Source organism: Plectropomus leopardus, chromosome 14 (assembly GCF_026936395.1).
Source record: "Plectropomus leopardus strain MGB_pleo_1.0 chromosome 14, ASM2693639v1, whole genome shotgun sequence".
Lineage (NCBI taxonomy): Eukaryota > Metazoa > Chordata > Actinopteri > Perciformes > Serranidae > Plectropomus > Plectropomus leopardus.
Genome location: NC_142189.1, coordinates 25871569 through 25895547, shown reverse-complemented (window position 1 = coordinate 25895547; position 23979 = coordinate 25871569). Strand labels below are relative to the sequence as shown.

The 23979-nt window shown below is 38.4% G+C and overlaps 1 protein-coding gene across 1 annotated transcript; it reads left to right on the top strand.

The window, feature by feature from the left end:
* The first annotated feature begins 1636 nt into the window (after window positions 1-1636).
* Window positions 1637-23649, top strand: LOC121953902 (uncharacterized). The gene is made up of 22 exons (XM_088087610.1): window positions 1637-2419; window positions 3379-3543; window positions 6606-7298; window positions 9100-9219; window positions 10314-10433; window positions 10892-11032; window positions 12134-12253; window positions 12851-12970; window positions 13172-13312; window positions 13607-13726; window positions 13927-14067; window positions 14292-14411; window positions 15140-15259; window positions 16565-16684; window positions 17062-17181; window positions 17958-18077; window positions 18235-18354; window positions 18541-18654; window positions 19020-19145; window positions 19379-19498; window positions 21772-21873; window positions 22452-23649. The coding sequence occupies exons 1-22, from the start codon at window positions 1948-1950 to the stop codon at window positions 22502-22504; spliced, it is 3588 nt and encodes a 1195-aa protein (XP_087943736.1). The 5' UTR covers window positions 1637-1947; the 3' UTR covers window positions 22505-23649.
* Window positions 23650-23979: the final 330 nt, after the last annotated feature.

Here is a 23979-nt window from a genome sequence, read left to right as displayed (position 1 = left end):
TAAACCCTGCACACCCTGTCACTCACTCTGAGATAAATGTAAAATGTAGCAAATTCAGAGCAGAAAGAAGCAGACTGAAGGACGCAGTGGTTGAATGAGCAGAAGAGTCATGATTCTACACACTTTGATACAGTAGGTGGCGGCATGCACCTTTAATGTTTGTAGCCTGCCAGTAAACTAAAAGAAGAAGAACACTGTCATGATCATCACATGGGTCGGGACTGCTGGTAAACAGTTTCTTTCTCTTAAATTAATCCTGTGCATGATTAGTTTAAGAGAGCATTATTTGTCCTTATTGAGATGGTGTTGTTTAAGTTTATTTGCTGTTCTTGAGTTTTTGTTGAACATTAAGTCCTCATGGTTGATGCATTCTGACTTTCAGTGACTCATGATAGCACACCTCTCCATCTGAACCTCATCCTGAACACTGAGGTTGCTCCAGGGAGAGTTATTTTGAGAAAGATGTTCTATGACACTGAGAGTATCCAGGACAATGAACAGAGTACATGGGTGTGTCTTCTGATTCAGAACTGACAACACTACAATAGAATATAGCTAATTTGGCTATTTAAAATAAATAAATAAATAAAATAAAACAAACAATTTGTTTGTCAACAAAATCCCTCATCTTCAGACTTTATATTTAATGACATCATACATTGGAGACTTCTGTGTTCTGACTCGAGCTGTTAAAAAAATATATTGATTATTGACTGTCCATGGCCATGTAAATATTATATTGGAATTCTTCATTTTGACAGTGTTCCCCCTTAAAGTTAGTGACCACAAAGCAGAGTAACTGTGGTGCAATTTACAAAGGAGTCCATAAGAGGGCAACATGCTACCAAGGAGGGTCAACAAGTCACGGTTTCAAATAGCTTAACCCACAAGAACCTGCACCCATTTGTCATTAAAAGAAAATTATGAGGGATATAAAATACAAAAATTTGAGCCGCATTTAACACATTTCTGTAACTTTTTTTGAAACACTACCCATAGTATCCAAGATCTGAAATGTTACATAACATTACACATACCACTTTTTTTTTTTTTTTACATTTTAAAAAACATTTGGTGTTTATGATAAATGTATTCCTCATTTAAAAATGAATGAGTTTTGATAATTTTTATATTAAAACATAGATTTGCCTTTTCATTTGCACTCCCATGACCTATATCAAAATTAAAACTTTTCTGGTTGGGTTTAAGCCTAAATTATTTTTCTGCATTTTTTTTAAAACACAAAAATATGTAAACTGAATAAAAAGAAATAACAATGCATCGTGGAGTTATTTTCAACAAAAACTGAGCAACAGACATGTCTACAGTGCAACAGAAAAGTGAAGTATTGAAAGTAAAAAAGTACGATAAAATACAAAGTAAAAAAGCAAGTAGTCAGAATTTTGAGGATTGTAAAGTTTATTTTAAAAATAGAGTGCACATTATGCTTAAAGAAAAACAGTCTTAAAAAAAAAAAAATTACAACTTAAAGGAATTAAAGAACAAAAATATTTTTTTTCTTCTCTCCCATTCCTTTATTAGTCCGTCCCCTCCTCCCTGCCTCCCTACCTTACTTATTTTCTAGTATGTGACAAAATGCCTGGGGGAAATGTAGTGGAGTAAAAGTCAAAGTTGACAGAAATATAAAACTTGAATGACGTGCAGATACTCCCAAAAAAAAACATTGCAAAAAAGCATTAGCAACAAACAATTGTACATATATCTCAAAACTTCTGGCTAAATGTATTAGCTGTAGTAAAGTAACAGTTTTTAAAATAAAAATGTATTGTTTGTTTAATTAATAATAAAACAATATTTAATGTGAATGTAACACTAGAAATCGAGGGCAAATAAATTAAATTCTAGTGCAGAATTACAGAGAAGTACCAGCATCTGCTGCTGCTGAACCTACCCTCCCTTGTGCACGCCTTCTTTCACTTTCCCAAAATGTGCCTGGATTGGGCCTCCTGTTCTCCACGCCTTGTGAGCAGTGGACTGAATCATATAAATAGGCCACAGTCAGCTGTGGAAGTGGACCGAAGTGCATCCAGACCAGAGGCAGGCGGAACACAACTGTGCAACATGACCTCATTAACGTGGGGACTGCTCTGTTTCATTGGCATCCTGGCACCGGGAACTCTGGGAACTTTCCCACAGTTTGGGTCACGCAACCGGCAGATCCACTCAATTAGTCCTTTGATCCCACGAGTATCCTCGCAAGTACCTCCAAGGGTCCACCAGCGCTTTGAGGATATTAAGTCTATTGAAGAAAACTCTGATGAAGAACCAAGTGCAGAAACTTTTCAAGAGGTCCGGCTGAGTGGTACTATGGCTAAAGGCTTCCAGCAGCGTCAGCAAGGTGCACGACCTGATGGCAAAAACCACTTAGCCCAGGACAGGCGTATTGCTGACAATGGAGGTTAGTTGAGTTCATGTGTCCAATATTGTCAATATCCATCTATGCGCAGTGCATGCATGTGCATCACTCTCATTTGTTGTCATTGTTTAGACTCCTTTTTTTTTTAAATTTGGTGCTTTAAAAGTGACTACTTGTTATTATTATTCTCTTTTTGTATTCTCTCTTTGTATTTTAAATGAATTATTTAATTCATAATACCAGAGACCCATATGATTTCATGTCCACAGTTTAGCTTTTCTTTGTGCCTGTAATATATCGTTACATTAGAGTTACTGTAAGCCTAACTGCACTGCGACCCACTGAAAAACTCAGAGGGTTGATAAATAACCCTTGCTCTGCTAACCATAGGGATAAAAAAAAAAAAATCCTATTCCTTTATAATAGCCAGACATGACTTAATGTCCTTACACCTGGATACAGTGAAAAAATATGTATAATTTGTTGTCATTTTGTATTTACATGTAAGAGATCCATCAATAAACATCAATATGCACAAATATAGGTGATACAGAAATGTCAGTTTTAATTTATGTTATAATTAAGCAACAGGATATGTCATTTCCAGTTTTTTGTTTTGATTATAATATAAAAAAGGGGCACAAAATTGAGTATTTTTTATGCAGATGTTTAGAAAAGCCCTAGAGGATTCTGGAAAAACATTCAGAACAGCAGTAACTGTTTCAGAAAATCGGATGCTTAGTTTTGTGACTCATGTAATGTTGATACATAACAGGCACATGGGGATACGTTAAAATGATCTTATAGTTAAGATATCAATATATCAAATGCATACAGTGCATACTACTTTCCCTTTTTGTGATATTCACATTGAAAAGCTGTTATGAAGCCAATAATCATCATGCATGTCCATCACGTTGCCTCTAATCTTGCTTGTGTTAAACCAAAATAATGACTGCTCTAACACTTCCCTTCTGTCTTTCTTCCCTCCCTCTGCAAAGCTGGTGGCACTAATTCCAGGTTTAACCGCTATCAGTCCTCCCATCAGGAGCCGCCAAAGGGAAGCCAGCCGCCCTCACAGCTGCAGGACAAAGCTGCACCGTTTGAATCCTGGCAGTCTGCTCGAGAATTGGGTGGCTCTCTCACATCCATCAGAGCCGAAGCAGGTAGTTAACTTTCAGCCATTACTAATATGTTCTCCTTCAGCTCCTAAAATATAGATGTGGATTTGTGGGCAGTCTCAAGAGTGTCATACATGCCCCATGTTTTTTTTTCTCATTTGTTTGGCTAAAAACATTCATATTTTCCAATGAGGATGAAAGAGGATAGCACTCCACTGATATTGAACACCAAAGGTTTCAATAGTTTCATTAGAGTATTATTTCTTTTGCCTGCAATATTGAGGTACTTGTACTTTGAGTATTTCTGTTTTATGCTACTTTACATTTCTACTCCACTATATTTTTGAAGCCTATATTGCACTTTTTACTACATTACATTTATGTGGCATCTTTTGTTGATTTTGAAATTCAGATTAATTATACAAAATATAAATCAACTAATAAATGATGATGCAATATTATGCATTAAACTACCCAGCAGTATATGATCAGTTTAAAGGTTCAAATGAGCACCACCTTTAGCAGCTTTACTTGCAAATGACATATAGGCATTTTTGCAAAGTGAGTAGTTTAAGCATTTTTCGATGCTGATGCTTTTGTACTTTTATATACTCGAGTCGATTTTTGAATGCAGGATTTACTTGTACAGAATGTTATTGCAATCAAGTATTGCTAGTACTTTTTTCTCAAGTGACAGAGCTGAATACTTCCTTTTCCACTGTCGATTAGTGTGCTGCCATGTGGTTTGAATGGGATTTCACACTTATAGGCCTAGCATTATGCTTTAATTGGCCCGCTTTAAACTTGTGTTTTCTAATCAAGCTTACAGGTACACTATTTAAATGATCAACACTTAAAACACATCATTTGGGGATTTGGGGGTGCTAGCTAGAGCCATAGAGACTTAAGAGAGTTGATCTTTTAACACTAGGCAAGGCAAGGCAGCTTTGTTTGTACAGCACATTTCATACAATAGGGCAATTCAAAGTGCTTTACAGAGTAATAATATATAAAAACACAATAAAAGATACAGATTTACAATAAAAGAAAAAGGAGATAAGATATACATGGTAAAATTAATTACTAAATAGTTAAAAATTAAAGTTTAAAGTTAGTTTGTAGTCATTAGCGGGTGGAGTAGGCAGTGTAAAAAAGGAATGTTTTCAACTTTGACTTAAAAGTGGTCAGAGTTTGGGCATCTGGGAGGTTATTCCAGGTTTGTGCTGCATAATAACAAAACGCTGCTTCACCATGTTTAGTTCTGACTCTTGGGACGCTCAGTAGGCTGGCCCCTGATGTTCTGAGGGTCCTTGAAGGTTCATATTACACAAGCACATCAGAGATATATTTTGGCGCTGAGACACAGATTGATTTGTAGACAAGCAGCGAGATTTTCAAATCAATTCTCTGAGTGACAGGTAGCCAGTGTAAGGATTTTAGAACTGGAGTAATGAGGTCATATTTCCTAGTTTTTGTCAGGACCCTCGCAGCAGCATTCTGAATGAGCTGAAATCTAACCTACTGGAAATAAAGGCGTGGGTGAGCCTTTCAAGGTCTTGCTTTGACATTATTCCTCTGACTCTGGCAATGGTTTTTAAATGATAGATAATAGATAATATAATATAGATAATGGCAGATGAAGTTACTGATTTGATGTGACTGTGGAAATTTAAATCAGAGTCCAGGATAAACCCGAGGTTTCTTGCTTGACTCAGAGTTATGAGAGGGATTCAAGGTGAGAGCTGACACTTTGCCTTTCTTTCTGTGGCCCAAAGACAAGGATGTTGGTCTTATCTCTATTGAGTTGGAGAAAATTTTGATGCATCCAATCATTGATTTGCTCAATACAGTGACACAGACTTTCTACAGGTTCATAATCCCCTGGTGAAAGTGATATGTATATTTGCGTGTCATCTGCATAATTGTGGTAGGCTTCTTTGTTGCTTTTAAAAGTTGCTAAGTTGCTGGTGGACAACTATTTCAATAACTTTACTGAAAAACGGGAAGATTGAAATCAGCCGATAGTGGCACAGTGGCATCTGGGGTGCTCTTCTTTAGGAGAGGCTTGATGACTGCAGTTTTCAAAGAATTTGAAGAAGTGCCAGATTGGAGAGACAGATTAACTATAAGAGTGAGTTGTTTTACCAGACTGCTCAGAACAGTTTTAAGAAGCGGGTGGGTAAACCATCAAGGCAGCAAGTGGAGGAACTAAGACTGGAGATAATTTCTTCCAATGATTTGTCACTGATGGACTTAAATTGCATATATTACCTTTACAAGGGCCATTCATATAATAAAAGTAGTGTTCACTTTGCTGATCTGATAGAATATATACAGTATCTGAAAGTTAGATATTGGTTGTTATGGTACTTAAGTATTTTGTAATTTGGACTATAAGCATTTGGTACAGCTTTTTTTGCTTCTCAAGTGAATCAACCAGTTAGACTGTGATGTTAAGTGTTTGTGCTTCAGTGAGAATGTACACAATAGCCTATACATGTGTGTAGAAATGCATGCAGTGTGACAAAACCAGAAGATTTCCATTACCACAAAATAGGAGAGATGTAGTGCTGTATCTTCAATCAGCCTAAAGAAGAGAATGTTGGCACTGTACGCTTCTGCAAATCAAGAATATGTAACATTTTGCATGGTATCATATCAACGTTTCGAAAGTGCTGTTGTATATGAGCTGACTTTGTCATCAGGATGTGGTGGGGATGGTGGTTGCAGACCACTGTTTGAGGACAACAAACAACAGTCCTGATTGTGTTTTATCAAATCATAGTGTTTCTTAGCCAACAAATATATTTTTAAAGGACTTGTCGCTGTTTTTCTAGTAGGGATAATGCCAGGTTTTTCTTTTTGTAACATTGCTGCATTTCCTATTGGGATTGTGCTACCAAAACCAGGTATTTTGAGCCAAAAATTATCTTTTCCTTACCATAACCAAGTATTTTTTGAACCTTAATCTAAATACACATTAAACAATGTTATAACATAAAGTTTGAGCATATCTGCTACATAATAACATGCAAATGCAACATCTACATTGTTTGTAGAAACTAACACATTTAATCTGATCAAAACATCCTCTTTTTTATTTACAGCAATAAGATCTAACTGCAGAAATCGTCCCATAGACCTGGTCTTCATCATAGACAGCTCCCGCAGTGTGCGCCCCGCTGAATTTGAAAAGGCTAAGGAGTTCCTTCAAGATATGGTGGAAAGCTTGGAGATTGGCTCAGACGCCACACGAGTGGGCCTTGTCAATTACGCCAGCACGGTGCAGATTGAGTTTCTACTCAAGACTTATTTTTCCAAGTCTTCCCTGAAGCAGGCACTGGCCCGTGTTGAGCCCCTCGCTTCAGGCACCATGACAGGAATGGCCATCAAGACTGCCATGGAGAAAGCCTTTACAGCGGAGGCAGGGGCCAGAACTAGCTCCATGAACATTGCCAAAGTAGCCATCATAGTGACAGATGGGAGGCCCCAGGACAAGGTTGAGGATGTATCAGCTGCAGCTCGGGCATCTGGGATCGAGATCTACGCAGTGGGAGTAGACAGAGCTGATATGATGTCGCTACGCCTCATGGCCAGTCAACCACATGATGACCACGTCTTCTATGTGGAGACCTATGGCGTCATAGAGAAGCTCACTTCCAAATTTAGGGAAACCTTGTGTGGTAAGGATGATGATAATGGGAGTGCGGATGTTCCAATAGATGGTGAAATTGATGATTATGGACTAGGGGGCAGAAAAGACGGTAGGCCTAATGGAAGAAATGAAGAAAGAAACAATGGTATGTCAGATCCGTCCTTCAAATTTCATCTGTGATCATATGGGCAGCACCATAGAAGGAATCTCCATTTTAAAGTCACTGGTCCTCTTCTTTTGTTTTAAGAACAAGGGCAGTTTACTGCCGCTTGTTGTGTTTTGATTTCCCACAAAAAATTGTTCACTTACTGTTGCCATGCAAATGGTGATAATAAGTGTAGTTAATGCAGTCAACTTGTACAGTAAGTCATGTACTAACCAACTGAAAGAAGAAGGCAATCCTCTGATCACTGGTTGATCTACCAATTCAGAGTGAATTCTACAACCTTGTACACTTTAAAATGGTTGAAACCCAACATGGTGCTGCCTGTACCGTTCACATGGAGCGCGCTGCTCTTTGCACTCTGCACTGCATCTTGTGCCTCATGCCGCGTGCCCTGCTAATTACATAAAGGCTAAGCTACCCAGTTCCACAATTTGGGCTTTGCACTTTGTGCCAGAACATTAACGGCCACTCATCCAGCTCGGCAAAGGCTAAATTAGCTTGTGCTAAATTTGACCAAAATATATTTTGTGGAGTAGATTATTAGACATTTTAGGAAAACTTAAGTTTTGACATTATGTTATCTTTAAATGTGCTCATAAAAATACAAGAAACCCATGTAAATGAATAGTTTAACGTTTTGGGAAATACACTTATTAGCTTTTTAATTTGTTCAACATGTACAAATAAATGCCATCCTTACAATTCTGGAAAAAACAGCTAATGATGTGAAGTATTTCAATATAATGTAGTAATGTTTAATGCTTTTAGGCTTCAGGAATGCCAGCCCAACTGCTCATTGCCATGATATATTTGGGTGATATCAGGGGTTGGAGAATAAGAACTAGGAGGGTTTTAAAACTAAAGTATGATTCTCAAATAATTTCGTGCAGACCAAATAAAGTCACATTAGATTTTTTTTTCAACAAATTCCCCACATTAGTTATATGTTTTCTTGCAAGAAGTTTTGTGTGCAGTGTCAGTATGGTGTCTTATTTTACAATACACTGTACAGTAAAAGGCGGTTGGCCGAAAGCTGTTCTTCAACTCTTGTATTGGGGGAAAACAAAATGTATGCAAGGTAACAAAAACCATTGTGATTGAATGGCACAGTAAGTTTGGCTAACTGTCCATAATTTATATAAATTTAAAACAGTCACATTTTAATTTCTCTTTTAAACTTTTGGTACCACCCAAAGCAAGGTAACTGCTCAGGTTACTCATGCTATTCATGCAACCTTCTCCCAGGTGTTGAATTTACTGAAGCTCATGTCTATAGTCAAACAAACTCATTAACTTGTTTTTGATTGACAGCTTGAACCTGTGGAGTGAGTTCAGCCAACCTCTGTGTTTCACTGTGACCAACTTTTGTCCATTCACAACAGTGACATCACTGCCAAAGACATGCGATGATTATAACAGAGTGTTGCCTTTAGTAGACTTTGTGTTTGCATGGTCTGAAATGCATGGAATATTTTGATGGAAAATTAAGATGGATAATTATTTAGGTGTAACGCCAGTATACCATTTGAAAGCAACAAATGACCATGTCTCTTCCTTCCTTTCCAAATAACAGAATTTAATGCAACAAAAATAATTTACTATAACATTGCTATAGTTGATGCACAGAGATCAAGCAAACTAACCTGCATGTGGCTATGTAGAATCGCACAATTGCACAACTAAACAACACATACTCACAATTTACTAACACAGAAGTATATTACAAAATGATTGATTTCACTAGGCTTAAGCCAATCAGACATTGAGTGTTTCTTTTCAGGTTTGGATGCATGTGCTCAGGGACACAATTGCCAGCACATATGTGTCAACAATGGCACCACTTACAACTGCAAGTGTCGCAGTGGATATGTCTTGAACCCGGACAAGAAAACATGCACACGTAAGAATCTTTATCTTTGTCTTAATAGTTTTGTCCAGTGTCTCATTGTCACAGTATCTTATTCTGGTTTTGCATGATTCACCATTTTAGAGTTACTACATAGCTTGAAGTTATATTTTGGTTGAATCTTGCTTGAACATTACTATGAGATTGAATGGGAAAAGTGTTTTATTACAGACAGAAAATTCTAACATTTAGAATATTTAATGTCCAAAATCTGACACTTCAGAATTCCACATTCAAAGCTTTGAATCTTCTTTTGGACATCAGTTTGTCAGGCACTTTGTGCTATGGACACAGTGCATACCATCTCTTGTTACGAATGTTTTGGGTTGTCCTAAATAGATTAGGGCAGGCGCTATTCAGCACACAGTAAGTGAGCAGAACATGATGAATGCCTGGACTGATGAGAGGCACAAATTCTAAAAGTAATGATGGCCACTTAGAGGGTCCACACAAAGGACAAACAGATCCTCTCACCGAGTCAAAGGCTTGACTGAATAAAAGTGTTCAGTAGGTCAGCTACCCCAACAGCCCTTGGGTGTTTGAAACTGGAATGAGGTTTTTTGCTTGCTACCAACTTTCTGTCCATGGTCTTTAGACAACTGCATACATCTTAATTTGAATTTTGTGGCTCTAAAGTACGTAGGTGAAAGTTGACAACTAAAGTTTCATTCCACAGCCATCTGAGTGGTGTGTAAAGACTTAGGGGAATTTAATATCAGGGACCCTGACCAGGATCCGACTACACTTGACCCCAAAGTCCAGCTTGTTTGCTTACCATGAACACTGTGTACCGCACGGTATGCCAATCCATACCTGAGTCTATCTTGGTGCAATCTTACTCAGGGATGGTATGAATAAATCGTACATAATATAAAAATTTAAAGGTCTGAGTTTCAAGTGCATGCCCTTATACAATTGGTGTTTTGGAGATGACTGCCGGAATATTTGTGGCAGCCTGAATAGGTCGAACACTTGGGAGGCACATAGTAGCATCAATTGAAACAATGACCTGACAGAGGCTCCAACAGTCCAAGCCCTGGAAGGATGTCATGAGATATCATATTACATGTGGACATGTCTCTTTTCAGGTTCTGATCCATGTGCCCAGGGACATGATTGCCAGCACATTTGTATAAACAGTGATGACTCGTACATCTGCAAGTGTCGAGTGGGATATATTTTGAATCCGGACAGGAAAACATGCTCACGTAAGAACCTGAACATTTATTTTAGAGTTATGGAAGTTTGTTACAGAGTCCATACTTACTGGGAGATTTTAGATTGATGTAAATTTAGGACATCAGATGTTTCTTTTCAGGTTCAGATACATGTGCCCAGGGACATGACTGCCAACATATTTGTGTCAGTAATGATGACTCGTTTGTCTGCAAGTGTCGAATGGGATATGTGTTGAATGCAGACCAGAAAACATGCTCACTTAAGAGATCTGTTGTCGTTTGTCCAGTTTCTGTGTTTTGCATAACTGAAAGTTCCTATGTATCCTCCATATATTATACATAGCAAGATTTGTTGAGGCAGTGGTGGGCAGCCCTTAGTTTGACTTTGGTTCATTTGAGCTATAAAAAGAATAATTGCCAATCAAAGGTTCTATAATATGTTCCACCGTATGGGCTTCATGTCAGATGTGGCAGTGTTCTCTTTTCAGGTGTGGATTCATGTTCTCAAGGGCATGACTGCCAGCATATTTGTGACAGCACTGATGATTCGTACATCTGCAAATGTCGAACAGGATATGTTTTGAATGCAGACAAGAAAACATGCTCACAAACAAGCCTGGGCTTTTCAGGTAGACTTTATGATTGTTTCTTGGCATAGATTTTCCACAAATCCAGTTGTTTCTTGATGAAACAAAAGCTGAAAAAATGCATTGACTTTTGAGTTGGTGAGACTTTTTTGTGTCACAACAGGAAAATTGAATTTCTCCCAGTCTTATGATATTGTTGAAGTCAGTGGATCAGTGGTAGTTGGTGGGGTGGGTTTATTCCTAGGTAGATGGGTAGGTTGCCAAGGAGGAAGTAGATTTACTCTCCTATATTTTCCAGTGGGTTTTTGGCTGATAGGTGGGTATACTGTAAATGACCAGAAAAGAGATGGGTATACCTGTGTATACCCTCCATGACACCACTGGTTAAAGTGTTGATGGAGCCATTACAACAGCTATTAAAGTAACTGCACCTCAAGGCACTTAAACATTGATTTTTGCTTTAATTTAGGCAGTCATTTCTTGGATTCGAGTTATTCTCAAAAGTGGGAAGTCAGGGCTCAGTTAAGCTTGAGTTTCTACAGTGTCAAGAACCAATCATCTCTTGACTATTGTTATGGGGATTCCCTCAGTAGTGCACCACTGTTGTTGCTCTTGTGTTCAGCTATAGTCCGTTACATATGAACATGTTTCTTTTCAGATATGAATACATACATGATTCCCAACATGTTTATGTCGAAAATGGTGAATCTTACCTCTGTGTGTCACGAGGAATATGTGTTGAATGCTGACCAGAAAACATGCTCTCATAAGAACCCTTACTGACAGACTTCTTGTCTATCTCTTGGTGCATTGTCTGAGATTTCCCCAAAGTTCCTTGTTGCTGGTACTTGAATAAATGTTAAGCCTATTATTTGGAGCATTTCAGCTGTCTTAGCCAAACAGCTTTAAAACTTGATCTTGATACCAAGATCTGCTAAGGCAGTTTTTTGGACTGTCTTGTGTGTGCAGCAGTACATATTGAGTTTTTATGAAAGAACATTGAATAAGGAAACTGGGATTGATGCACACAGTTCAATCAGTTATACGTTTTAAAACTAATGGTGGTTTGGTCTCATAAAAGTCCGAGATAAAATGTGTCTATATTAGGTTTACCTCCTAAGATGTGGAAGTGTCTCTTTTCAGACTCGGATACTTGTGCCCAAGGACATGACTGCCAACATATCTGTGTCAGCAATGATGACTCATATACTTGCAAATGTCAAGTGGGATATGTGCTGAACACTGACCAGAAAACATGCTCACGTAAGAAGCAGTACATTTTTCATAGATTTGTTGTTTGGCCAGTTCCTGTGTTTTACGTGACTTGAAGTTTTTATGTATCTGCCATATTTTGTAGCAGGAGCTGGTGAGGCACTTTGTATGATGGGCACCAAGTACTAGCTTGACTGAACAATCATAATTGTCATTCAAAGGCTCTACAATAAGGTGTCTCAATAAAGGGGTCATGTCAGATGTGGGAGTTTTCTCCCTTCAGTTTTGGATTCATGCTCACAGGGACATGATCACATGCCATATTTGTATCAGCACTGATGACTCATACGTCTGCAATTGTCAAATGGGATATGTTTTGAATGCAGACCAGAAAACATGCTCACTAGAGAACCTAAACATTTCAGGTATTTGTTTGTTTGTTTATTTCTTGGCAAAGATTCCCCACAAATCTAGTTATGTTTCCTGATGAAGCAGCACGAGCTGCAAAAGCTTGTTCTGAAAAAGTAAAGTATTAAGAGACTGAGCAAATGGCCATGCATGTTAAAAGGTATGATGGCTCATTTTAGTCTTTGCTGTAGCCTATGTAGTTGGACTTAGTTTGTAAGTTGTAGAAGTGTCTCTTTTCAGGTTCGGAGAGATGTACCCAGGGACATGACTGCCAACATATTTGTGTCAAAAATGATGACTCTCAAATATGCATGTGTCATGATGGATATGTGTTGAATGCAGACCAGAAAACATGTTCACGTAAGAACCAATTTTTTTCACTGATTTGTTGGTGTTATGCCAGTTCCTGTTTTACATGACTGAAAGGGCACCACTTAGCTTGTTTGAAAAGAAGATGCTTAAGCTTGTATGAGCATAAAAATAATAAATGCCAATGAAAGGCTCTACAATAAGTCCCTCAATAAGGGGTTCATGTCAGACATGGCAGTTTTTTCTTTTCAGGTTTGGATTCATGCTCACAGGGACATGACTGCCAGCATATTTGTATCAGCACTGATGACTCGTACATCTGCAATTGTCAAATGGGATATGTTTTGAATGCAGACCAGAAAACATGCTCACTTGAGAACCTGGACTTTTCAGGTAGCCTTTTTGTTTATTTCTTGGCAAAGATCTCCAACAAATCTAGTTATGTTTCTTGATGAAGCAGCAAGAGCTACAAAGGCACTTAACTTTGGACTGCTGTGAGTGTGCATCAGTTTATATTGATTATATTTGAAAAATAAACAGTTAAGAGACTGGAATTGTTGCACAGGTAGTTTGAGCACATGGCCATGACTTTTAAAATAATTGATAGCTCATTAAAGTCTTTGTTATGATGCCATTGCTAAATGTAGTTGGATTTAGTTTGTAAGTTGTAGAAGTGTCTCTTTTCAGGTTCGGAGAGATGTACCCAGGGACATGACTGCCAACATATTTGTGTCAAAAATGATGACTCTCAAATATGCATGTGTCATGACGGATATGTGTTGAATGCAGACCAGAAAACATGTTCACGTAAGAACCAAATTTTTCACAGATTTGTTGGTGTTATGTCAGTTCGTGTTTTGCATGACTGAAAGGGCACCACTTAGCTTCTTTGATAAGAAGATGCTTAAGCTTGTATGAGCGTAAAAATAATAAATGCCAATGAAAGGCTCTACAATAAGTCCCTCAATAAGGGGTTCATGTCAGACATGGCAGTTTTTTCTTTTCAGGTTTGGATTCATGCTCACAGGGACATGACTGCCAGCATATTTGTATCAGCACTGATGACTCGTACATCTGCAATTGTCGAATGGGATATGTTTTGAATGCAGACCAGAAAACATGCTCACTTGAGAACCTGGACTTTTCAGGTAGCCTTTATATTTATTTCTTGGCAAAGATTTCCTGCAATTCTAGTTATGTTTCTTGATGAAGCAGCAAGAGCTGCAGAGGCACTTAACTTTGGACTGTTATGAGTGTGCATCTGTTTATATTGATTTTATCTGAAAAAATAAACCATTGAGAGACTGGAATTGATGCACAGGCAGTATATAATGGGACTTAGTTTGTAAGTTGTAGAAGTATCTCTTTTCAGGTTCGGAGAGATGTACCCAGGGACATGACTGCCAACATATTTGTGTCAAAAATGATGACTCTCAAATATGCATGTGTCATGACGGATATGTGTTGAATGCAGACCAGAAAACATGTTCACGTAAGAACCACATTTTTCACAGATTTGTTGGTGTTATGCCAGTTCCTGTTTTGCATGACTGAAAGGTTCCATGTATCCTCCATATACTTTAGCAAAAGTTGGTGAGACACTTTGTCTGATGGGGACCACTTAGCTTGGCTGAACAGGAGATGTTTTAGTTTACCGTGCAGCTGTGAAAATATTGATTGCTGATCAAGGCTTTACAATAAGTTCCACAACAAGGGCTTCATGTCAGATGTGGATGTTTTTTTTTCTTTTTTCAGGTTTGGATTCTTGTTCTCAGGGACATGACTGTCAGCATATTTGTATCAGCAGTGGTGATTCGTACATCTGCAAATGTAGAATGGGATATGTTTTGAATGCAGACCAGAAAACATGCTCACAAACGAGCCTGGGCTTTTCAGGTAGACTTTATGTTTGGGTCTTGGCATAGATTTTCCACAAATCTTTCTTGATGAAGCAGTATGTGCCACTAGGGCACTTTTTGGATTGCTCTGAAAGTGCAGCAGTGGGCATATATATTCAATTCATTTCAGAGAGCTTACAACTAGGGGACAGGAACTGATGCACAGACATTTCAAGGAAAAGGCCATGACTTGTGCTTTTTAAAACCAAAACAAAAAAACAAACAAACAAACAACTAATGGCTCATTAAAGTTTCAGCTATGTTGTGCTCGACTGATGTAATTTGATTAAGTGTGTTATAAGTGAAAGTTATATGTTTTCAGGTTCAACTACATGTGCCCAGGGACATGACTGCCAACATATTTGTGTAAACACTGAGGATTCTTACATCTGCAAATGTCCTTTGGGATATATATTGAATGCTGACCAGAAAACATGCTCACGTAAGCGCCTTTGTCCTTTTAGTTAAATTGGGGGTTTGTGTTTTTCTGTCTACATCTCCACAAGTCAAATGGGTTGTAAATGCAAACCAACCTGGGGTTTAAGCTATTTGCATGAATCAACTTGTGCGACTAATCACTAACTAATGGCTCATGGCTAAAACTGAATTGACAAAGTAACACAATGTTGATTTTTGTGTTTCACATGAGACACAAACACCAGCCTCCTTGGTCATAGTCCTGTGCTTGTCAGACAAGGGAATTGGACTTGTGCCTTTTCTGAATAAAAAAATATTGCAATTGTGAGGTTGTTGAGGCATTGTGTACAGACATACTTTCTTTATGTCTCATGTGACTTATATTGCAGTTTGCTCTGAGCACTTTCAGAGTCAGTTGTTGATGGTGTTGTTGCTCAGTCTTAATAGCTCAGTGACTGACAGATAGAGACAGAGGAATTGAGCATGCAACCATGGTTAACATTAATATTAAAAGGAACAATAGCCAGCAGAGGCTCTAACAGTCCAGGCTCTCCAAGGATGATGGCATCATATGTTAGTTACATGTGGAAATGTTTCTTTTCGATTTCTGATCCACGTGTCTATGGACCTGGTTTCCAGCACATTTGTGAAAACAATTATGACTCATTCATCTGCAAGTGTCAAGTGGGATATAAGTTAAATGCAGACCAAAAAATATGCTCATGTAAGAACTTAAGGACCTTATGATACAATATGCATGTCGTAATGCAGTGTCACTGGTTAATGTAGACACTTAGAGTCTGATTAAAAAATGCAGGAAAAGTCTGAAAGGATTTGGTGAGGCCAACATATTTTGTTCAATTCAGTGTAAGCGTGAAAGTGTCTCTCTTCAGGTTTGAATACATGTGACCAGGGACATGCCTGCCAGCATATTTGTGTTACATATGATAATTCATACCTTTGCAAATATTGTGAGGGATATGTATATGTATTTCATATGTCAGGTTGCAGTGTCTTGGGTCTCCTTTGAAGTCTGTTATTAATACATAGGTGTTTGTCACTCCAAAGTTTAATTTGGACTGCAACAGTTGGTGAAATTACTGTGCTGTGGATGCACATATGTACATTAGCTCTTTTGGGTTGTTTTAAATCAGTAGGAAGGTAAATATGAATTTATTTTTGAATGAGCAGGAAGTTGGGAGATTGGGACTGAGCTCATGGTCATGGCGTAAACTGTAAATCTATTGGTTCCAATTTAAAAGTTCCACAACAGGCTAAATGCTTCTTAATGGCAATTGAGTCAATTACAAGTATAAGTGTATTTTTTCAGGTTCAGATTCATGTTCCCAGGGACACGAGTGCCAACATATTTGTGTTGTCAGTGATGACTCGTACATCTGCAAATGTCGTATGGGATATGTTTTGAATGCAGACCAGAAAACATGCTCACGTAAGAACTTGGACTTTATAATTTTATTGGATATGCTTGCTATTATTGTATATACTTGATTAAACACAGAAATAGGCATGGAACATTTGGCCTAGCCTTTATAATTTTTCAAAATTAGCTTTTGGCCAAACATCTTCACTAAGGAAGTTTGCTCATGTAGACATCTGGATATTACAAATGTCTTAATGAGATGTATACAAATCATTTAAAAAATGCATGGATTTCGGTACTTGAATAAATACAGATTTGAACATAGGGTAAGGAATATTTGATTACTGTTGACAAACCTTCAGCTCCACAACAAGCCAAAGAGCATTAACTGATAATGTCAGACTTTGTTAGGTGTGGATGATAGCTTTGGAGGTGTCTCTTTCCAGGTTTGGATACATGTGCCCAAGGACATGACTGCCAACATATTTGTGTCACGAGTGGTGATTCTCAACTTTGCAAGTGTTATGATGGATATACATTGAATGCAGATCAGAAAACATGCTCACGTAAGAACTTTACCTATACATTTGATGTGCATGTTGTAGTGCTTTGTCTCAGGTTTCCCTCAAGAGCCTTTATTTTGGGTGCATAACAGGATGCTCCAGAGACCTCTCTGGTGCATTAAAAAGTCCATATAGGAATGGAATTTGCAAAAAATAAGTACCAAATTGTTTTTATCTGGTGTAGCACTGTGCTTTGGACACAATGTGCATCAGCTCAGTTTGTTCTGAACAGAGCAGACTTGACTAACAAAACTTGCGTGATGGTGGCCTATTACCAGACACTGCGGCTGATACACCTAGAGGTGTAGTTTACATGGCCATCACTGGCGGGACTTTAAAAGCCCCTTGACTGATGTAATTACTGTAGATGTCAGCTGCAGAGCATCCATTTACAAAATTGAATACCCATGTGCAGGGACATGACTCCGAAGGGTATTTGTGTCAACCTGAATACGTTGACACACTTGGAAGGCATACACTGCAGAATCATGAAACAGTGTAGAGCAGGCATGTCAAACCGGTCCACAGGGGGGCCGGTGTGGCTGCAGGTTTTGTTTCCAACCAAGTAGCAGCACACCAGACTTGACTCATTTAATCAACTGATCTCCGTCTTCAGACAGTTGATTGGTCAAACTGTGTGCTCTTGGTTGGTTGGCACAAAAACCTGCAGCCACACCGGCCCCCCTGTGGACCAGTTTGACATGCCTGGTGTAGAGGCTCCTCTAGTCCAAGCCCTGCTTAAATTGTGTCATATTACATGTGGAAATGTCTCTTTTCAGGTTCTGATCCTTGTGTCCAGGGACATGATTGCCAGCACATTTGTATAAACAGAGATGACTCGTACATCTGCAAGTGTCGAGTGGGATATATTTTGAATCCAGATAAGAAAACATGTTCACGTAAGAACCTGGACATTTCTTTAAAAGATGATAAAAATTTGTTTCAGAGTCTATTAATTTAAGTAACTGACCATAATGGCCCAGGTTGAACTGATCACTAAGGGCTCTTTGATTTATGTAAATTGGGCCCATCAGATGTTAAAGTGTTTCTTTTCAGGTTCAGATACATGTGCCCAGGGACATGACTGCCAACATATTTGTATCAGCACTGATGACTCTTTTGTCTGCAAGTGCCGAATGGGATATGTGTTGAATGCAGATCAGAAAACATGCTCACGTAAGAACCTGGACCTTTCTTAAATATATGATGTCACCTCTTTGGTAAAGTGTATCAGATTTTCCTATAATCTCACTAGTTTAGCAGAACTAGTGGAACAGTATACATGACCATAGATGTCAAGAACTGTTAAAAGGGGGGGGGGGTGTCTTAAGCTGAGTCAGATATGGAAGTGTTTGTTTTTAGGATCCGATGCATGTGCCCAGGGACATGACTGCCAGCAAATTTGTGTTATCAGTGATGACTCGTATATCTGCAACTGTGGTGTGGGATATGTACTGAATGCAGACCGGAAAACATGTTCACGTAAGAACCTGATTTTGTTCAATATTCATATTTGTCTGTGGTGTGATTCAGCATCTCAGATATTCAACAAAGCACCACATTTGGACCTTCAGATAAAAGCACCAGAAGCTCCAACTGGAGACTAGGAGCTGGTGAGATAGTTGGTCTTGTGGAAACACACTGGAAACATATTTTTATGTCATTGTTATTAAGCTGGAGACACAGAGACTGGGAACATTTAAATGTATTGGTCACAAGGCTGAAGAATCTGCTTATTTTAAAGGGAACTGTGACTAAAGGCGCTGTAAAAAAAAAAAAGCAAGGTGATCATTTTTGATGTCATGAGACTAAGTCATTAAGGTGTGAGCTTTTCTTTTCAGGTTCGGATTTGGATGCATGTTCCCAGGGAAATGACTGCCAGCACATTTGTGTCAACAATGGGAACTCCTACATCTGCAAGTGCCGAGTGGGTTATGTGTTGAACATGGATCAGAAAACATGCTCACGTAAGAAACTTCTTACTTTCAAGTAAAAATTAGTGCAGTATCTCAAGATGGCTTGTGTTATTCCATAGTAGCTCCAAAGACTTCTGTAACAAGAGCTACCAAGGAAATTGGATTGTGCTAGACACATAGAGCCTACATTTGGTCATGTTTTCACAATATTAAAGTAATGATAAACGAGCTCCTTGACCTTGAATTACTTAGATCGAGTCAGATGTGGGAGTGTCTCTTTCTAGGTTCAGATGCATGTGCTCAGGGACATGACTGCCAGCATATATGTATCAACAACGCTGACTCATACAACTGCAAGTGTCGAGTGGGATATGTGCTGAATGCAGACCAGAAAACATGCTCACGTAAGGAATTTTTTTTTTTCAACATGCATAATACTGTCTGTATACTGAAACTTTAAAAAAAAAAAATCTATTTTCTGAAGTACTTATCTCAGTAATTTGTCACCCAACCTGCTGATATCCCCTTGTAAGCTCTCTTGTACAACTAGTGTTTAGCTGACTGAAAAGGTGTGCTAGACTGGCACTAACTTAGTGAAAGGTGTGGCTTACATGGACATGTTTGGAGTCCTCAAAGGAACTACAAGCAACCAGGTTTCAACTGCTGGCCAGGGGGTCCTTGAATACTCTCCCGCTATAAAATTGGAGAGGTTTTATCAAAGACGGGTTGGACCATGTGCTTGATTTGACAAGAGCTGTTCTCAGATCATCCTGAACTATGGAGGACGATTTGAGGTGAGAGGGTAAGGTTAGATGAAGGTGTTTTCCCAGTGCTATCCATTTAGACATTCTAGTGATCCACAAATCCAATATAGATTTCCTCTAGGTTTGACCATTTTCTTATGCAATGTGGTGCTGAAATTTGCCTTCTTGGAAGCTGGTCTGGCTGTACTTAAGGACAATATGACTTCACTCTGCATCCACTTTTCCTTTGCATTTGGAAACACAAATGTAGACATAGAAGGGAAAAATGTCAGTCAAGGCAATGCCATCTTTGTGTGCTGACTCCATGCAGTGGTTCCTCTCTTGCCCTGGTCTTATTCTCAGGGACATCTGCCAATGTATATGGACAGTCCAGGCAACCTAAAGTGCAGGAAGTTTTAGCAATGGTAGTACTTGGTCCCTGTTGAACAGATTCATCTGGACTTTGAAATGTGCTCTGTTGATATTCTGGCTCAAAAGGCGATACCGGGTACATGGAATTTAGCTAATTTCTACACAGCTCAAACAGCTAAACCACATTGCCTGGAATTTTTTTTTTACAGCCATAGGCTTCATCACTGGCTGTACCATGCTTTGTAAAACAAGACAGTCCGTAAGCAGATGCATTGCAAGGTCTTCCTTCCATCAAAGACTGCCAATATTATGGTAGTAAGTAATAAATGCCTACCCAGAAAACCTTATGGTGATAACTAGGTCTCTAAAGTGTGCACTGGTTACACGTGACTCAAACCAGGCTAGGGTTTGCCAGTGATAAGAAGAAGAGTCCCAGTTGTCCCTGAATCAACTTCCTTTCAAATAGACAATTTATCATGCTTGTGAAGACCACATACCATGGATGCGTGGTTACATTTTATATTTTGAGTAGGTGCACAGCCAGACCCTTTATGTAGCAATTGTGTGTCAATGTTAAGGTATTTGTAACATCTTTCCCCTGCATCTGGCTATGCAAGACTTAAGGATCCCCAGTGCTTTGACTTCTGTTAACTTGTCAGCCAACCTACACAAATCACTGTACTGGTAAAACTGAGTCACTTAAGCTCTTATTGTCTGTTCTCACACACGTAAATTTCAGTGCACTGCTGCAGGTCAGAACTTGGTCAAGCCTATAGCACTGATAGGGTTCTCAGCCTGATGTCTGAAGACTAAGGATTACAATGAGTTTGATTTTAAAAAATGTCATCTCTTTAATGCCTGTCTTTTTTGCATTCTTTAGCTGTGAAGAGGTCTGCAATCAACGCTACCAAAACCAATGACAAACAATACGACTGATCCAGTCATTAACAGTACAGTTTACAGGACATGCAAGTGTGCTGTGCTGCCTGTTTAAGGAATGAGAGACTGCAATGGAAGTTGTGAGGGAGCCCTAAGAGAATGTTGGTCCAAGTAAAGGACCAACAAATTTAGTTGTAACTGATTTTCATGTTGTCTTTTGTGATTGTATCATTTCAGTGAATTGGTCTTGTATGTATTTGTGAGTATATAGCTCAAACAATTGTTAACATGTGTCCTCTTTAACGCTATTCACACCTGACCTCAGTAACTGAGCACTCCCAGGTTGTGATTAACTAGTTGAAGTGGATTTTTTCTCTTCTAATTTCTAATCTCTGTTTTCTAATCTCACTCATAAAAGATAAACCATGATTGTATCTGATCTCTGCTGTATTGTTCAATCAACATCCGTTATGCCTATGTTTCCATTTAAAACACCTAACTTTGATCAGATTTTGTTCGCTCCAAAATATTTTCACATTGAACATCAACATCAACTCTTTGGGGGATGTGTAATTTTTTTTTTTCCAAGCAGCAAATGGAGTTTTAAGAAGAAGCTACGCTAACTTGGTGAAAAACCACTGGCATGCTTTGACCTTCCTAATATTTTTGTCTCATTCTTTCAGAGGAAATGAGAAGTGAAATAACTCAAGATGCCTGCATGTGTGAAGCTCAGATTGTGTTCCAGAAAAAAGTACAGTCAACCATCCAGGAGCTGAGCAGAAAACATATCCTTTTGCTTAGAATGCTTAGAAGGATCCAGTTTGACTTTAATTTAGGGTATTTAAACCCAGACAAGATTTGTATGTTGTATGTGGGTAGTAAACAGGCTAAAAATTGGGCCCTACATGGGATTGTCCATGGGTTACATAATTCCACCATGCCAATTTCCCACGTGGGTGAGTTTACCCAAGCGGACCCCAGATAGGATGCCTGTTTTGGGCCTATACCCGCTTTGTACCCAGGTAGGCCTTGCATAACCCATAAGAGGCCCACTTGGGTAAACCCATGTGGGCAGCTGGCATGGGGCCATTATAAAACCCATGGACAAACCAAAAGAGTACCCATTTTAAGCCTTTTTACTACCCGTGGGCTCCCGCATACAAATGTTGATCATTATGTAAGAGAAACAACTGCCTCTAAAAATGTTAGAAATCTGCACCAGCTCAGGCTGCTGCAAATATAGTTTTTTTATTAATTTAAGTTTGAATCTGTCGATGTCTAGTGGTACAATTTTAGAAATGATCTGTGTGATGATGGTAAACATTACACTTTTCAAATTCTATTTCCTTGACTACCTGCTCACTTGATGAACTTTCAGATAAAGTGAGCCTGATTGATGGCCAACAGCAGTATTAAGGACATCAATGAAGATATCAGCAGACATCTTAAGGACTAGCAATGTATCCAATTATTTTGACCAGGGGAAGACATTTTAAAATGTCAAAGATTTGGTAGAGGTCCACATGGTATTGGGGTTTTATGCAGGATGCATTACTGTTTTATATTATAAATCTGCATTTTACCTTCACAACACTATCTGTTATTGCATCTTAAAGTAAAGTCAGGTATAACTGTTGTAAAAGTTTACATGTACTTGTATATTTGTAAGAAAAGCTACATTTCCTCCTGGCACGGTAAGCCATTGAGTTAAGACTCAAACTATGTAAGATCATCACAGAAGTTATGGAATCAAAAGAAGTGCAAAGTTCTTAAAAAAAAAAAGTAACAAACGTGTTAAAAGTGTATTTTCATAATCAATGTTTTTGGTGGAGAAAGTGTTGTTGTGTACTCAGTGCTCAGAGAGCATTTCTTGGTTAGTGTTCTCGGTAGAACACAAAGCCTCCATACATAACCATTACACACCAACTAATCTCTTATACAACAAGAGCATTGTTGTTTCCCGTCCGATTGCAGCATTATTATGTAGAGAAAATACCAAAATAAAGCCTGATCTAATTAGCCCATAGCAGTGTTACATCACAGTGAATTAGGATACTATAATCCTTTACTTTGATACCTGAAACAATTATATTGCGCAAAACCAATTTGTAAACGATGTTTTGTTTGTAACCAACAAGTGTTGAGAGAGGAAAAACAGTTTAAAGAGTTCAAGGGTCATTGGACCGCTTCAGTTGTATTTTGCTAACTTGGCAAGTCTTGGACCAAAGTCTGTCGTAGCCATCCTAACAATTAAATGAGTGCACTAAGTTTTGAAATTGTGAGATTTTGAGTCAAGATCCGCCCAGTTTTTGCATCCAGTTAAAAGTTTTGCTGCACAGTATTTTACTCATGCAGTACAAACATGCTGTATTTTCTATTTTGTCATATTGTGCAAAACTAAGTACGGACTTAAAGTATTTGTGGTAAAGGGCTCTTTGTGTAAATTGACAGTTATGTGCATGGCATACTGTTGGTGCTTTTGTGTTAGAAAAGAACTTATCTGTATATTTTCTATTGGATGTACAGTTGCACATGGAAAATAAATATTCTTGAAGAATGGATCCTGCAAATTTCATGCACTGTTTATTTTATTGTATTTTATTTTTATGCCTATACTTACCAACCCATGCCTAAAATGCTTAAAACTCATAATATCATGGTATGTTTTTTTAGCATCACAAATTGTTCGAATCAAGCCATCTTGTTATACATTCATTGGAATGATCTTTTTTAATAAATGTTTTGCAGTGGGCACTGATAGCACTGGACAATTGAGTGCAACATTGCATTAAAAATAGGCCTAGTTTTTATTGTATTGCTTGTTTATTAAGGAACTGTTTATCATTTATAAGGTGGGGGTATTGGGGAGGCACTTAAATAATTCTTATTTT

Excerpts from the sequence above, each read along its gene's own strand:
- LOC121953902 (XM_088087610.1), top strand. The coding sequence starts at position 1,948 with ATGTGCCTGGATTGGGCCTCCTGTTCTCCACGCCTTGTGAGCAGTGGA. Across the intron at positions 9,220-10,313 it reads GGACAAGAAAACATGCACAC|GTTCTGATCCATGTGCCCAG; the intron begins GTAAGAATCTTT and ends GTCTCTTTTCAG. Across the intron at positions 19,499-21,771 it reads AGACCAGAAAACATGCTCAC|AGGAAATGAGAAGTGAAATA; the intron begins GTAAGGAATTTT and ends TCATTCTTTCAG.